This window comes from Saccharomycopsis crataegensis (genome assembly GCF_037102585.1).
Source record: "Saccharomycopsis crataegensis DNA, jcf7180000000084, whole genome shotgun sequence".
Taxonomy (NCBI): Eukaryota; Fungi; Ascomycota; class Saccharomycetes; order Ascoideales; family Saccharomycopsidaceae; genus Saccharomycopsis; species Saccharomycopsis crataegensis.
In genome coordinates this window covers 2,555,593-2,570,966 of record NW_027043829.1, presented here as the reverse complement: position 1 = coordinate 2,570,966, position 15,374 = coordinate 2,555,593, and the positions used below count along the sequence as shown (strand labels likewise).

The window sequence follows — 15,374 nt, the reverse complement described above, 5'->3', positions numbered from 1 at the left end:
ATTCATTAGATGATTCATTCGTATAGGAAACCAATCAAGCATCTTACAGCACAAGAAACATTCTTAAGGTTCCATCATCATTATTTATTAATTGCTAAAATGTTCAGAGACTTCATTTTTTGCCATATTATTGAATTTATTTATTTTGTGTTTACGTATACCAACTCAAATTTAAAGGCACAGAAGTACCCCTCCCGCTAGGATATAACTTCTCCTTATTACTGAATTTCCGAGGTTTAGGAATATCTCTGGAATTCGCAAACTTGAATCTAGAATCATTGATAGTGATTTTTTCGGTTTGGTTGAAATTCCCATTCGTTTGTCCAATAGTATAAATCGATGAATCCATAAACTTGCCTGATCCATTTCCATCGGTACTAGAATCCGAAGCGAAAAGTGATGAATGTTCATTTGAACGTCCAAATGCCGAGATACGTCCAAACTTTTTATTGGCAGCTGGAACGGTGGTCGATGGTGCTTGAGCCACCGGCGGTGGTGGTGGTGCATGTTTCTCTGGTGTTTCATAACCACTATCGGAAAGGTTAGAAAATGAAGAAGATGGAGAAATATCGCTACCACTGCTATTGTTATTTCTCAATTGTGGGACTGGTAATGAATTAGTTGGGATCGAAAAACTTGGGGCCGCTGGAATTGATGGGCTGGCAGCCTTAGGAAGTGGGGGAGCGCTAAACGCTGGAATAGATGGGCTAGCCATTTTAGGTAGCTCTGGAGCCTTATTCACTGGAATTGGTGGAGATGAAACATTAGGTAATGGAGGAGCACTGAAGGATGGGATTGGAGGACTAGAAACCGTTGGTAAAGAAGGTGCATTGTGAGAACTAGTGTTTTTAGGTAATTGTGGGGCCTTTGCTTGTGGAATTGATGGGCTTGATGTGTTTGGTAATGGAGGGGCGCTGAATGATGGAATCGGTGGCGGGGCTACTGCAGGTGAATGTGGTCCTGTTGTCTTTGTTGGTCTAGTCTTTGGAATAGACCCAAATCCTCCTGGAAGATTAGGTGCTGGAGGGGATGCTGCATTAACTTTTGGTAATTGAGGAGAATGTGCAACTGGAATTGCTGGAGCACCTGATAAAGCGGGCGACGCTGAGATTGGTTTCTTAGATTTCCCGAGATTGTTTCTTCGGTTAGCAATATCTGCCAAAAATGGAAATTGAGCATCAAGAGGTGGTTTGGGAGATGGTGCACTCTGTTTCGGTGGTTCAGCTTTGATGGGTTCGGCCTTGATGGTTTCTGATCCGACGGTGTCAGCAGCACTAAAGGTATTGTCGACCTTATCAACCACAAAATCATTTCTTCTTCTGGCATTGATCTGTTCAAGGAATGGAAGACCTCCTCCGGCAGCTGGTGAAGCCGGTTGGGGGCGTGACGCATTAGTTTTCCGTGGTTCAGCTTTGACGGGTTCCGGTCTAGCTGCACTAGAGTTATTTTCGAATCCACCAACCACAAAATCGTTTCTTCTTCTAGCATTGATCTGTTCAAGGAATGGTAGAGCTCCTCCTGAAGCTGGTGAAGGAGCATTTGAAGGTTTGTTTGAGTTAGCAGATTTCATTGGGGCACCAAATAATCCTGCCGGAGGTGGCGGTGGTGGTGGTGCCAGAGAATTTGCAGGACCCCCTGAAGCTGGCAATGGTGGTGCTGGTGGTGGGGGTCCACCCATCATAGGTAGCGGTGGTGCTGGTGGTGGGGGTCCACCCATCACAGGTAGCGGTGGTGCTGGTGGAGGAGCTCCCAGTGTAGGCAATGGTGGTGCTGGTGGAGGAGCTCCTATTGTAGGTAATGGTGGTGCTGGAGGAGCACTCAGTGTAGGAAGAGGTGGTGCTGGTGGAGGAGCATTCAGTGTAGGTAATGGTGGTGCTGGAGGAGCTCCCATTGTAGGAAGAGGTGGGGCTGAATGCATCGGAGGAGGAGCAGCGTTTGGAAGTTTCGGAGCTGCTGGCATCATCATTCCTGGCATTGGTACTGGGGGAGCAAAGTTTCCAGGTGATTTGGGAGCGAACTTATGCAATGGTGGGGCACTGGGAACTTTAGGAGCTGACATTGGTACTTTAGGAGCTGACAGAGATGAAGATCCAGCCTGCGAACCTGTGGATCCGGCAGCACTAAAGTTTTTATCGACTTTCTCAACCACGAAATCTTCTCTTCTTCTAGCATTGATCTGCTCTAAGAAAGGAAGAGCACCTCCGCCTCCTGATGGCTTCGATGAAGCCTTTTTCGATGATGATCCTGATAGCGCACCACCCATTGCAGGTGGAGGCGGTGGTGGTGGTGGTGGTGGAGCTGCTGCTCCACTTGGAGGTGGTGGAGGCGGCGGCGGAGGAGGAGGAGCAGAAGTTGCTCCATTCAGCGGAGGATTGTGTGATTTCGAGTGCTTCTTGAAGAAACTCATTGTGCGTGAGATGCTTCCTTTTGACAACAAGAGCGTAACACCACAGCAGCACAAATTGTTTGATGATGGCTGTTTTTCTGAGAGAACGTGAAATAAAAGTTACCCTGGCTGATATTGATCCGTCACTTTGTTACGGAAGGGCACATACACACACACATCAATCACATCAAGAATAGTCGATGGCAAGCAGTCTGTTATTAAATAGCATGTAAAAATAGAAGATTCTGAGCTTGACAGATTGTAAATAGTTGAAAGTGGCGTTAAAGGGTGGGTACGGGGAGTAGCTCTATCTTCCCGTCAAAGTTTGCTGCAGGTCATTAGTAATCTGCCAGCAACCTATATAAATAACAGATTTCCTGAAAAAACACCAGAAAAACCAAATTTCGATTATTGTCAAATGATTAATAATAATGAGAATTGATAAAACTTTTTCCTGGATCCCGAAGAAATTAGCCAACCTCGGCGATCTTAACATCACCGTGGTAGGAGGTACTGGCGGTCTAGGTAGAGCCATTAGCAGATCTTTTGCTGATGCTGGGGCAAATGTTACGGTTGTCGGCCAAACTTTTAGAGACGAAAAACAAAAAAATATCAAGTTTGTTAGGGCTGATTTGAGCTCTATTAATGAATCTCGAAAGGTTGCTCGAGAATTGGATGTTTCCTCAACACATATTCTTGTATTCACAACGGGGATCTTTGCTGCCTCAAAGAGACAAGAGACCAGTGAAGGCTTGGAACGTGATATGGCAGTAAGTTTCTTGAATCGCATGGTCATGGTTCCTGAGCTTGTTCCAAGAATGCACTCAAAGGAGAATTTTTATGGATTCATTCCAAGAGTCTTCATCATGGCCTACCCAGGTAGCAACCAATTGGGGAACATTGATGACCTCAATTCTGAAAAGAGTTATGGTTCCATGAAGACTCACATGAATACTGTTGCTGGTAACGAAGCCTTAGTCTACGACAGTGTTTCAAAGTACAAGAATGTTCATTTCTACGGATTAAACCCTGGTCTAGTGAAGACAAACATTAGGAATAATCTTTTTGGTGAAGGCTCTTGGACATCCAAAATCATGGAAGGTTTAATTGGATGGTTCACTCATACCCCTGAACAATATGCACTGGGTATTTCTCCATTGTTAATTGCTAAGGAGTTAGAAGGGCTTAATGGTGGAATTTTTAACAAAAATGGTGAGTCACTTTATCCATCAAAGGGATTCACTCCAGAATATGCCTCTAAGTATATTAAGGCATCTGAGGACTTGCTCATTAGCAAGAATTTATTTTGATCAATTTTTGCAGTATAAATATTTGAGGTGAACCAGCGTGCTGACTGCTTTTCATAATTGTATTGCTTTTATCATCTTTTTTGTTCGGTCCTTTTCAAACCCATGTGTTAATTTATTTGCTCAAGGATTAACGAGGTAACCCTGTGTATAATGTTCAATTTAGTTCTACTTTGAAAAGTTAAGTATTGTAATATTTCTTTATATTGTGAATATGAAAAACAAACTATGAATCAACGATATCGTACAACTTTTGCAAATCGTAATTCTCCCTCCATTGAGAGCTATAACGCTTGACAATTAATAACGTACTGCCAGACACAAACAAAATCCCCGCAAGGATCGAGTATAATACACCAGGACCTAGTGCCACAGTTAATGGTTCCTGAACAAAACATGCAAGAGTCGCCAAAAGCTGTCTTAATAAATTGTTCAATGCCACACCTGTGGCCCCTCTTCCTGGTAAAGAATCCACGACATAAGTCACCGTAGTATTAATCACTAACAAACTGCCGGCACCCCAAATAAAAGTACCCACCATAGGAATGATCCAAAACGTCTTCTTATCCCAACACCAACCCGATATGAGCAACGATAGTGGGAGAATGATGGCAGCAATATAACAATTCCAGGATATTCTAGCCTCTGGAGACAAAAACCCATGTTTTTTTTCAAAGTTTTGTAAAAGCTTGTCGATCCATCTTCCACTGAAAAGTGAAGTGAGAATGTAGCTTGTAGAGTTCGGAATATAACAAAGCCCGACAATTATGGTGGAGAAGTTGTATGGTGCTCTAGAATATTGGTATGTGATACTAATGTTGACAAAGTAAAGGCACATAAATGAAATAGCCGAGTAAATAAGCATGAGAAGCACCGGTGGGTAGCGTAAAAACACCACAGATTTTGTGGGCTTAATTAGATAAATATAGAGGATATGGCGATAATGTGGCCAGCCTGAGGGCTGAACAGAGCTGTTAGATTTCAATTTTGAGAGCTCAGTTACTACTTTTTCCAAATTCGTTCTTTCAAGCTGTGCAGCCTGCACTCTATCCACTGTATTGATTCTTGATAGGGGCAAACCTTCAGCTGCTACTGCTGGATGAGAAGAAACTCTGGAAATCGCTTCTCTGATTTCATCTATATTATTCCGGGAAAGGTTTGTAGCAATACTTCTCACGTCATCTGCATCAAAGAATTGGGGTGTATCTTCAGAACTAGTTTCATCGGGATCTTTCTCATTATTATTATTATCCCCATCTTTATTAATATTATCTATATTATTATTATGATTTATATCACTAATAGGAGTAGAGTTTTGGATTTTGCGTTCATCATCCACTTGACCTTGTTGCTCTTGATTAAATCTTTTGGTATCTTCATTAAGCTGACTAAGGTACTTGGCAATTGCTTCGGCACTTTCTTGTCTTCTAAGAGTTTCTGGTAAACATAATACTATAAGAAACCACAAGCACCCGGCAAATATTACCATGAACCAACAAGTTCCACGAAATCCCCATTTACTACCGATAGCACCACCAATAATTGGACTGATGAAAGGTGCCACCAAAGTACCCAAATAAAACAAACTCATGGCCTTCCCCAATTCTTGGCTTCTGTATAAATCATTGATACCACCAGAGCCGATGCTCTGCACACTAGAAGACGAGGCTCCCATGAGCATTCGAAATACAATGAATGCTTCGATGTTGGGGGTCAATGCCGCACCAATGCAAAAGCAGAAAAGGAACGAGAAAGAGATAATGTATACCGTTCGACGACCAATACGTTCACTAATGGAGGACCACCAAATTGGGAAGATCCCCATGGATAAAAGATAAATACCCACAGATACATTGACGATTTTGGTGTTGGTGTGAAGCACATCAGTAAGATCATCAATGACGGGGAAAATGATGGAAGTCCCCATGGGACCAATAACCGCAGCGGTCGCGATGATCAATACCAATGATTTTTTCATTCTGTCAGGATAGTTACGAGCATCTTGATACTCGGGTATTAAACACATGCTTGATAGAAGGCCCCTACGTTCATCCTTTGGCACGATCTGCGAAATGGAGGTAGAGCTCAAAGTCTTGGCAAGTCGCTCCCTTTTAAGAGTATTGGCATTCTTGGCTTGTTCTTCATCTTCCTGGGACAATCTGGGTTCTAATGGCTTTGGTTGATTTTGGCCAACATCACGCACTGAGGAGGAAATGGAATCGGCACCGGATTGATCTTTTGACATGGTTAACTAGCAGATTATGATAGAAATATTATTGAAGGTTCCAGTTATGGGGTGATTCTTTATGTCAAACTCCAAATTACCGGCATTCGATACTCCCTAAAAGGCAAAAGTAAGGCTGTTCCCTGTGCGACAGATTGTTTAACCAAAAAATGGAGCTTAACTTTCCAAGTAAAAGAAAGAATTCCCTTTTTCTGCACTTCCGGAAGCATGCTTCCTATTGTTGGTGTGCACAGTTTTTTGGAGGTGGTAGGGGAGGTCACCCTGCCACGGAGATTTTCCACTGCTGTGGTCGGAGTTTAAACATATTTAAAATCCGCGTGTGAGCACTTTCTTGTTGTATATGTTGTATATAATTGACCCTTTTTTTTCTCATGTCAAATACGTGTTGCACGTCCTTTCTGTTTTCATCACTTCTTGGGCTTTTAAGATGAAGTGCATTCTTATTGTACAGTCTTCACACAGATAACCCAGGTTTTGAACCGAGCTCTTCGCTGTCTTGGACCATCCCACTGGAATGAATCTCTTACTAGCAGAGTGAATTTCTGGTATTCCAAATTATTCTTGACATCTTTTGGATAAGAGATTTATAACCTTTGAAACAAAAGCATGCCGGTTAAAATTTTAAGACGCGTCAATCGGTGATAACCACCTAACTTTCAGTGAAAACAAAGTAGCTTCTAGTAAGAATCAGGTCCCTGGGTGAGAGCTTCATCCACAACTTAAAACAAAGTAACTTTGAGTGAGAAAAAGCAGACTTTTTTTAGTCTGAGAAAGATGGAAGAACCCGTCACCCCTATCCCATGTGGTTTCTAAGTGCACCTAGGATGTATTTAGATACTGAGCTAACGGGATTTATTGTAATTTTTCGATCTTTGTCGTTGTATAATATATTGTATATTGTAAAAAATTGACATGCCTCTGGTATGGTCACATCATTTTTACATATCAATGCATAACATCACATCATGGGTTTTGATCCCCGATCATGATGATTTGATTTTGTTGAAAAAAAAATAGGAAGCATTGGCAGCTTCGATGTGTCTTATTTTGACTTCTCTTGTTTAATTATTCTGAGCAGCGTTGTTTTCTGTCATAATTTGTATTGTTTCTTCCATTCAAAATAGACACAATTCAATATTAGGAATTTTTCTCATCAAATATGCCAGAATTTACTTGTCAAACATGTCAAGTCGTTCTCAATGAGGCAGAAATGCTGAAGCATATCTCCCAAACCCGTCACAAGTCTCTATTGTATAGGCTGGAAACCCTTGATTGTGAACAGTGTCATGATACCAATATTCATCAGCTCATAATTGTGAGGTATGGGGGATCGGATATGTCGATGTTTTGTGAGCTGTGTTTCAGCAAGGAACAAGATAAGCCTGTCATTCAACATACCATGGCCAACGGCTCTATCCTTAAGAAATATCCCCAGTATGTCAAAGTCCGTGATATGGAGTGTTTTGATTGTGGCAGTGACGAAAATTTAAACTTTGTGATCCTGAACAACAAGGAATACCCATTAGCAAATGATTACATTGTCTGTAACGCTTGTAAAAGTGGCTACGATGATATTTCGGGATTAAAATTCATCAGTGAAGAAGATGAAGGGTTTTTATACGAATTTTTAGGAATACCCAGAGAAAAAAATGTGAAGAAGGGCTCTTTCAAAGGTCGTGGAAGACGTAGAAAGGTTGGAAGAGGGGCTGGTGGTAGAGGAGGGAGAAGAGGTGGTGGCAGAGGAAGGGGAAGAGGGAGAGGGAGGGGAAGGGGGCGCGGAAGGGGAAGAGGTGGTGCTAAGGACAATTCTAGGGGTGGCTCAAGAGCAAGTTTCAGAAATGACGGTGGTGCTAGAAATAGTAATGATACTGGTAGGAAGACCAATGATAGTAATCCAATGGAAATCATTAAAGAGAATAGGATCGTTTCCCTGAAAATTCCTGATAATATCATCATCAATACAGGTGATTCAAGCGCTCCAAATTCTAACCTGAAGTCAAGCAGCGGAAAACTGAAAGGCGCCAAAAACAGTGTCAAGAATGACCCGAAACCTAAAAACAGTAAACCAAACAAGAAACCAAAGAAACTTGCTGCCAATACTGAGACAGAAAAGTCCGAAGCTGGAAATGGTGATGGTCAGAAAACTGGAAAAAGTGTGAAAAGTGATTCTGAAAAGAAGGAATCAAAATCTAAGGCTGATAAGCAAGCAAAACAATCTAAACAAGGCGTAAAGGATGGTAAACCAAAAGATACTGATCCAAAAGATGATAAGCTTTTAATTGACAAATCAAAGAGCTCTAAACCAAAAAATGATAAGCCAAAGAATGCTAAATCTAATGATAAAGCGATCGAAAAATCAGAAAAAGATCAATCTGGGAAGTTTGGTAAAAAGAGTGTAAAGACTGGGAAGCAAAAAAATGGGAACGATTCAAAAACCACCAAATCAAATGACAAAAGTAAAGACAAGCCAAAAAAGAATAGTAGGAAAGACTTTAGTAAAGATGACACAATCATTAACCCAGAATCTATTTCTACAAATCTTGAAGCGCTCGTTGACTATGTTTCTAAAAAATCCACCAATCTCAGCTATGATTCTATGGATGAATATTTCCGAGAAATGTGTTACTCCCTTTATTTGGAAGAATTATACGAAAACAATCCGATTGAGAAGTTTTATATTGAGTGGTGGACAAAAGACCCAAATCGTGGCTACTCTCCTGTTTTCAGTTATAAAGAAGAAATGGATACCAGACTTAGTAAGAAGATGCAGGCGGTTAGAAAGTCTCCTTTTAGTATGAATCAAGGCTTTATTTTGAACGATGGGCTTGATAAGCTTTGGTATGGTTATGTTGATGGGAATACGGTCAAGAAATCTAAGAATTATAATGAGAAGATTATCATATTGAATATTAAACTTTACCCATGGAGTAATGAACCTTTGCCAACCTATTTGAAAGATTTTTCCAACTTAAATATCTTGCCATGTAGTGCCACCGCCACGAGAATTATGTTTGCAATGTCCAATTTAAATAATCCTGAATTCATAAAAATGGTCTTAGGGAAGACACCAATAAAGCAAATCAAATTTGCCAACCATGTTAACTACACTAAAGAGTTCAATGATTCTCAAAAGAAAGCCATTCAATCGACTTTAAATAATTCCATCACAGTTTTACAAGGTCCTCCAGGTACGGGTAAAACCTCTACTATTGTGGAAATCATCCTTCAGCTTCTTGAAAACTACCATACTTTCCCGATCCTTGTGGTGGCTGCTTCCAATATTGCGATTGATAATATTGCCGAGAAATTACTCGACAAGTATGGAAATTCTTTGTTGCGTATTGTTTCTGCTGAGAAAGAGAAGGAATATCCGGAGGACCATTTGTTGGGTAAAATTACCCTTCATTATAAAACTGACCAAATTATCTCTGATGACATGAAAGCTGTGAAAAAGGCTTTAAGAACTGGATATGGTCTGCATGTTTCACAAAACCAATTCAAGAAACTTGTTTCCAGTCAAGCTAGAGCTTCTGAGAAACTTGTTGCTAACTCCAAGGTGATTTTCACTACCACTGTGGTGGCTGGCTGTGCCCAACTTAAGAGCGTTGCCAAAATGCCAGTTATTATTATGGATGAAGCTACACAATCTTCGGAGCCAACCACTCTCATTCCATTATCGATGCCTGGAGTAAAGAAATTTGTTTTTGTTGGTGATCAAAACCAATTGAGTTCTTTTTCTAAGGTTAGTAATCTTGAGCTTTCATTATTTGAAAGAGTCATTAAGAATGGAACTTACAGAGACGCCCATATGTTGAATGTTCAATACCGTATGCACCCATACATTTCTGCTTTCCCAAGAAAAAGATTCTATAATGATTTGCTTAGTGATGGTCTTACTGTGGAGGCCCGTACCAAGGAAGGAATTGCAAAACCACTTTTGCTCTGGGACACGGAAGGTAAGGCTCCAGAAAGCACTGTGAGAAACCACCAGAAGCAAAGAGGTATTCAACGTTTCCAAAAATCTGCTGGTTATTCTTATCAAAACACTGGGGAAGCCATGAGAGTGCTTGAAGTGTTGAGAACTCTTGTGCTTGAAAAGAACGTTCCAAAGGACGAGATTGGTGTGATTACTCCGTACAGGGCCCAAAGAGATGTATTGTCTGAATGGATCCAAGGAGATGAATTGTTGAATCCCCATAATGAGGAAATTGAACAAGAAGTGGATAAAGACGATATTTTCTCTGATGGCAAAAATATCACTGTGAACAAAGTTTCGGGTATGATGATTGCTTCAATTGACGCTTTCCAAGGTAGAGAAAAGGATTTTATTGTTTTCTCTTGTGTTAGGTCCAATGAGCAAGGCACTGTTGGGTTTGTCAGAGATCAGAGAAGAATGAATGTGGCGTTAACCAGAGCGAGATATGGGTTGGTTTTGGTTGGTGATTTCCAATGCTTGAAGAAGGGCGATGATAATTGGAATGATTATTTGACCAGTCTCGAAGAGCAGGATTTCATTCATAGAGGGGATAAGTTTGAATATTGAATTATCTTTATTTATTTATTTTTCTATAGCTTACCAATGCAATGAGATTTGTTTGTTTACTTTTTTAAGAGGAGATATAACTGTAAAAAGATGCAAATATTAACTCTGTAAAACATCCCACCATTTTTGTTCAATGTGTCCAAGTTACTGGTGATTATAAGATAGATCAGATTAGTTTTTAGAAAATCGTTAGAGTGAGTAGCAAGTGTAATCATATTTATTTTATGCCTTAGTTGAAGATTGTGCATATCGCATCATACAAGAAGTGAGGGATGTGTGTATTTATTTCCTCCTTTCTTCTTAAAGCAATCCCTTGAATTTATTCTGGATAGCAGGAACATTTGCTCTACTTGGTACTAATTATGTCTAAGTCACCGTTATTCCTCATATTCTGTAATGAATGGTACATTAAAGCGTATGATTCCTCATGCGTACTTAAAACCCACAAAGCTGAACCCAACATCTAAAGAATATCCCAGAAATTGATATCAATGTTTCAAATAGGAATAAGTATCTAAGGTGAATACCTCATCACTGTCAAAACATACCAGTAACTGAAAAACAAGCATCAAATTATTAAGTCTTGCCATTTTAGAATATGATATGATTTTTCTAGTAGCAATTTATAACCATGAATTGTATAATATCTACATTAATGAAATATGTAGTTTCCACTGAAAATACTAAGGACATCTTGAAAAAATGGGCATGCTTAACCTTTTAGGATATCGAATAAGATATTATCAATAATACAGATACTATGCAATCATTGATAAATAGCGTGAGAACATACAGCAATATTGGTATCTTTCAAGACCTGTAAAAAAGATGGGGATTATTTGAACAAGAAATTTATAGTTTTATTCAGAAATAACAAAGTCATTTGGCTTTCCAGAGTATCGCTACAAAGAATGAACGTAATTAGGGCCAATAAATGGTAAAAATAAACAATAAAAATAAAATTCAGAAATATTGCTACAACTATAAGGTCTATATAAATAATTATTAATAACATCTTTGGGAAAAAAAAGATATAATGGTGAAATAATGATTGAAAATGTTGCAAAACATAAATAAATGAATTTGAGGCCGGGTAACTTTATGAAAAGAAAAGAGCTGCCTCTCTTATTACAGGGAAGATTTCAACGAGGTCCCTTGGCCCAGTTGGTTAAGGCGTGGTGCTAATAACAGCTTGCAAAGCATTGTTACGCCAAGATCGGCGGTTCGATCCCGCCAGGGACCATTTTTTTGTTCTTACCTCAACTAAGTTACATTTATTGTTAACTAATTATGGAATATGCTAAATACAATATATTAATTTTTTTTAATTGATAAAGTTCATTAAAGCGTCTGCGACTTAATATTATATCTTCTATTTTTTTCTATTCTTCGCCAATAATCCTTATTCGAGAAACTTCAAAGTCACTTGATTGATTCGTAATTGTTGGGACCATGCTTAGTTGCACTGATAGAGTTTCTCACTTCCTAATTTTGTGGATAAAAAATCATAAAAATTGGATATACAAGGATTTTACAACTCAAGAACAAGAAAAAGTTGATAATAAAATTTTCAAATTTATGCAGCATATTCTATAAACCAATATTCTTTTGAATCTCAATGTACCTGTTGATTCTTTTTGGGTCGGCAATTTTCAATAACTCAATTGCTTTAAGAATATCTTCTTTCAAAGTAATTTCTTGACCTTCATTATTTACCATTTTCTCTATACTGAATTTGTTCACCAATGCTAATTCAATGGAGGATTTCACTTTCAAGCACCATTTATTGTCAATTCCATTATTATCTTCTTTTTCAAGTTCGTTAAGCTCATCGATCTCATTAATTTGTAAAACAAGAAGGTCCACAAATTCTTTAGCATCAATACCCAGACTGAAAAAATCGGAGGTGAGTAGCCAATTCAAATAAAGCCAGACTGATTGATCGTCAGGATCGGTATAAATGGCGTTTTTGAAATAATTAATTTCTTTCTCCAAGAAATGCTTCTTTGTCCGGAACAATTCCAAATTTTTTTGGTCTTCTTCGTTATCAGCTTCGATGGTAGTTTTTTCCAGGAAAATCTTTTCAATAAGCTTGGTTCTGTTGTGCAACGCTGAATAATTTGAAAAATTTTTGTTGATTAGCTTTGTGGTATATTGGAACTCCTTCAATGATTGTGATTTACCAGTCTGTTTTTCTAGTAGCCCAATCACATACCGTCTATAATGCCAACCATGAAAATTACGAGAATCAAGCTCAAGAAGCTTGTTTACGATAAAAATCTCCTTGGTAAAATTGGAATAAGGATTGGTTTCTAAACACCACTGACGATGGGTCCAGACCCAATAACATTTGGGAACTTTTTTAAGTTGTGCCATTGTGAAATTCAATTCAGTGTCAAAGAGATCGTTCACAGATTGGCTATTTGGAATGAGAGTCCCCAAAAGTATTTCACGACGATAGTTCCATACTGTATAAAATTCAGGATTGATATTGAGTATGGTGGAAGTGAGTTTGAAAGTTTCAAGGCTATGGTCGTTGGAATCGCGCTAGCATAGTATTAGTAAGGTTGGTTTGAGACTTTGCCATTAAATATAAACCTTGAAAACTGAAACAGAATCAATAAATACTTACCTTTATGAAAAACTGATTTGTCAAGCCTCTGTAATTTTCAATTTTTGCTACATCCTTTGCCAACTTTCGTTTTCTCAACTCAGCATCATACTTTTGGCGTTTAACACCGTGCTAACGCGAGTTTGTTAGTATCTCAATGGGGAGGATAGAAATTTCAACCAGGAATGTTATAAATGTAGATTATATTGCACATACCATTTCAAATCTCTCAGAATATGAAGATATGATTTATCCATGAGATCGATTTGATTTGTACATCGTTTCGGATCTTTGGCTGTTTTATGATGATGATGAGTGCACAAAAAGTACTAAAGGAACCACAAAAAAGACCGCTCTCTCTATCTCTCTCACAGCATGATTATATAATTAACATGAATATTGAAAACTACAAGATATTGAAACTAAGCACATTTGTTTACTATATTAATTGTTTGTACAAAACAGGAGTTTAAGATCTGTAATCACCGTTGATAGTGACGTAGTCATGAGACAAGTCACAAGTCCAATATTGACAGCTTTCGTTACCCAATCCAATGTCTACCACAATTTCCAAGTCCTCGGCTTCCAAGATTTCTGAAGCTCTTTCTTCATTGACTAGTTGAGGTTCACCATTAACGAGTAACTTTAAAGTTTCTGAACCGTCAGTTGGAACAAATGAAAGAGAAATCTTGGTTAGATCGAGCTTGGTTGGCGCGCCAAAGTCAGTGTAGCCAATGGCAGCCAAGATTCTACCCCAGTTAGCGTCTTTACCAAATAAAGCAGTTTTCACCAAAGGAGAGTTCGAGATAGTTGCAGCAATCTTGTGCGCCATTTCATAAGATGTACAGTTGTTAACATTCAAGGTTACAAACTTTGTTGCACCTTCACCATCTCTCACCAAAAGTTTGGCAAGGTCTTTGGCCACCTCAGAAAATTCTTGTTTGATAACTTCGAATTCTGGAGACTCTTCAGTAATTGGAGCACCTTCACCATTGGCAAGCGCAGCAATGGTGTCGTTAGTTGACATATCACCATCGACAGAAACACAATTGTATGATCTGTTGACAGAATATTGAAGAATTGATTTGAGAGCACTAGAAGAAACTGGAGCATCAGTGACAATTGCCCCCAATAAGGTAGCCATGTTTGGAGAAATCATCCCAGCACCTTTGGAAACACCTGCCACAGAATAAGACTTGCCACCAATGGTGAATTTTCTTGAAACAAGTTTAGGGAAAGTATCAGTGGTCATGATACCTTTGGCATAACGTAACCAGGAGTCATGAGAAGCATCTAGCTCACCAAAGATCTTTTTGATACCGGCAGTGATCTTGTCAATTGGGAGCAATTGACCAATCACCCCAGTTGACATTACAAGAGTGCTGGCTTTATTGTTGCCGAGGATAGAATCGACCTCGTCTGTCATTGTTTGGGCGTCCTTAAGACCCTGTTCTCCAGTGATGGCATTAGCACATCCGGAATTGATGATCACTGCTTGGATCTTTCCCTCACTAACTTGCAAGTTCTTTCTAGAGATATGAACAGGAGCAGCTTGAAACTGATTAGTAGTGAAGACGGCAGCAGCATTTGCTGGTTTTTCAGAAACAAGCAAAGCCAAATCTTGGCTATTATTCTTTTTTATCCCACAATGAATCGAGGCAACCTTGAAGCCCTCAGGATAGGTACCAGTGGTAGGCACGAATCTAGTCCACTTTGAAGAAGTGGAATTGTAACGGATGAAGTGCTTGATACAGGATTTCATGGCTACTAGTCTACTGGTCCTTCTTATGGTGCTGTTCGAGCTGAAATATCTCGCAGTGAATTTATATAAAAGAAGAAGAGTCATCAGGGGTGCTACACCCGATATACCAAGGGACCAATGTCATGGGTCTTTGTTAAAGTGAAGAAGTCAATACGGGACGCTTCTGTGATTATCAAAGTTATCGCAGTGATATGAATAAACAGGACTGGGATTCTCGTGATGATTATCCCAGATGATCCCTGAACATTCCACCGAGAAATCGCCAGAAACCCCAATCCTGGCCGTATGTTACTAGAATGTCTCCGCAGGGTAACACCGCTACCGACAAAAATTGGGATCTATTTTTGGGTGAAATGAAGAACAGCGGTGCAGAAATTATTGTCTATTTGCAACTTCTTATAGCCTTCCATAATTCCTCGAGGACGTTGTTTCGTTTTAGAACTTTTGGGTATCCATTCATTTCCCACTTACAGCCTCTAATTGCGTTATCTTTACCTTCAATTCTTCTCTGACATTATTT

At 39.3% G+C, this 15,374-nt stretch overlaps 6 protein-coding genes across 6 annotated transcripts; 2 read left to right on the top strand and 4 right to left on the bottom strand. All coding sequences in view use genetic code 12, as the record gives it.

Moving 5' to 3' along the window:
* Positions 1-151: 151 nt before the first annotated feature.
* Positions 152-2,407, bottom strand: DASC09_041350 (Vrp1 protein; the record flags this gene model as incomplete). The annotated part of the gene is made up of 1 exon (XM_064997734.1): positions 152-2,407. One exon carries the CDS (start codon positions 2,405-2,407, stop codon positions 152-154), a length of 2,256 nt encoding a protein of 751 aa, XP_064853806.1.
* A 410-nt stretch (positions 2,408-2,817) lies between these two features.
* On the top strand, positions 2,818-3,696 carry DASC09_041340 (putative short-chain dehydrogenase/reductase; the record flags this gene model as incomplete). The annotated part of the gene is made up of 1 exon (XM_064997733.1): positions 2,818-3,696. The coding sequence occupies one exon, from the start codon at positions 2,818-2,820 to the stop codon at positions 3,694-3,696; it is 879 nt and encodes a 292-aa protein (XP_064853805.1).
* A 223-nt stretch (positions 3,697-3,919) lies between these two features.
* QDR3 (Qdr3p) lies at positions 3,920-5,938 on the bottom strand (the record flags this gene model as incomplete). Its single annotated transcript, XM_064997732.1, has 1 exon — positions 3,920-5,938. One exon carries the CDS (start codon positions 5,936-5,938, stop codon positions 3,920-3,922), a length of 2,019 nt encoding a protein of 672 aa, XP_064853804.1.
* A 1,159-nt stretch (positions 5,939-7,097) lies between these two features.
* Positions 7,098-10,481, top strand: DASC09_041320 (RNA helicase; the record flags this gene model as incomplete). The annotated part of the gene is made up of 1 exon (XM_064997731.1): positions 7,098-10,481. One exon carries the CDS (start codon positions 7,098-7,100, stop codon positions 10,479-10,481), a length of 3,384 nt encoding a protein of 1,127 aa, XP_064853803.1.
* Positions 10,482-12,071: 1,590 nt separating this feature from the next.
* BET4 (Rab geranylgeranyltransferase BET4) lies at positions 12,072-13,311 on the bottom strand (the record flags this gene model as incomplete). Its single annotated transcript, XM_064997730.1, has 3 exons — positions 12,072-13,028; positions 13,114-13,224; positions 13,309-13,311. The coding sequence occupies 3 exons, from the start codon at positions 13,309-13,311 to the stop codon at positions 12,072-12,074; spliced, it is 1,071 nt and encodes a 356-aa protein (XP_064853802.1).
* A 250-nt stretch (positions 13,312-13,561) lies between these two features.
* Positions 13,562-14,854, bottom strand: ARG7 (glutamate N-acetyltransferase; the record flags this gene model as incomplete). The annotated part of the gene is made up of 1 exon (XM_064997729.1): positions 13,562-14,854. The coding sequence occupies one exon, from the start codon at positions 14,852-14,854 to the stop codon at positions 13,562-13,564; it is 1,293 nt and encodes a 430-aa protein (XP_064853801.1).
* Between the last annotated feature and the right edge of the window lie 520 nt (positions 14,855-15,374).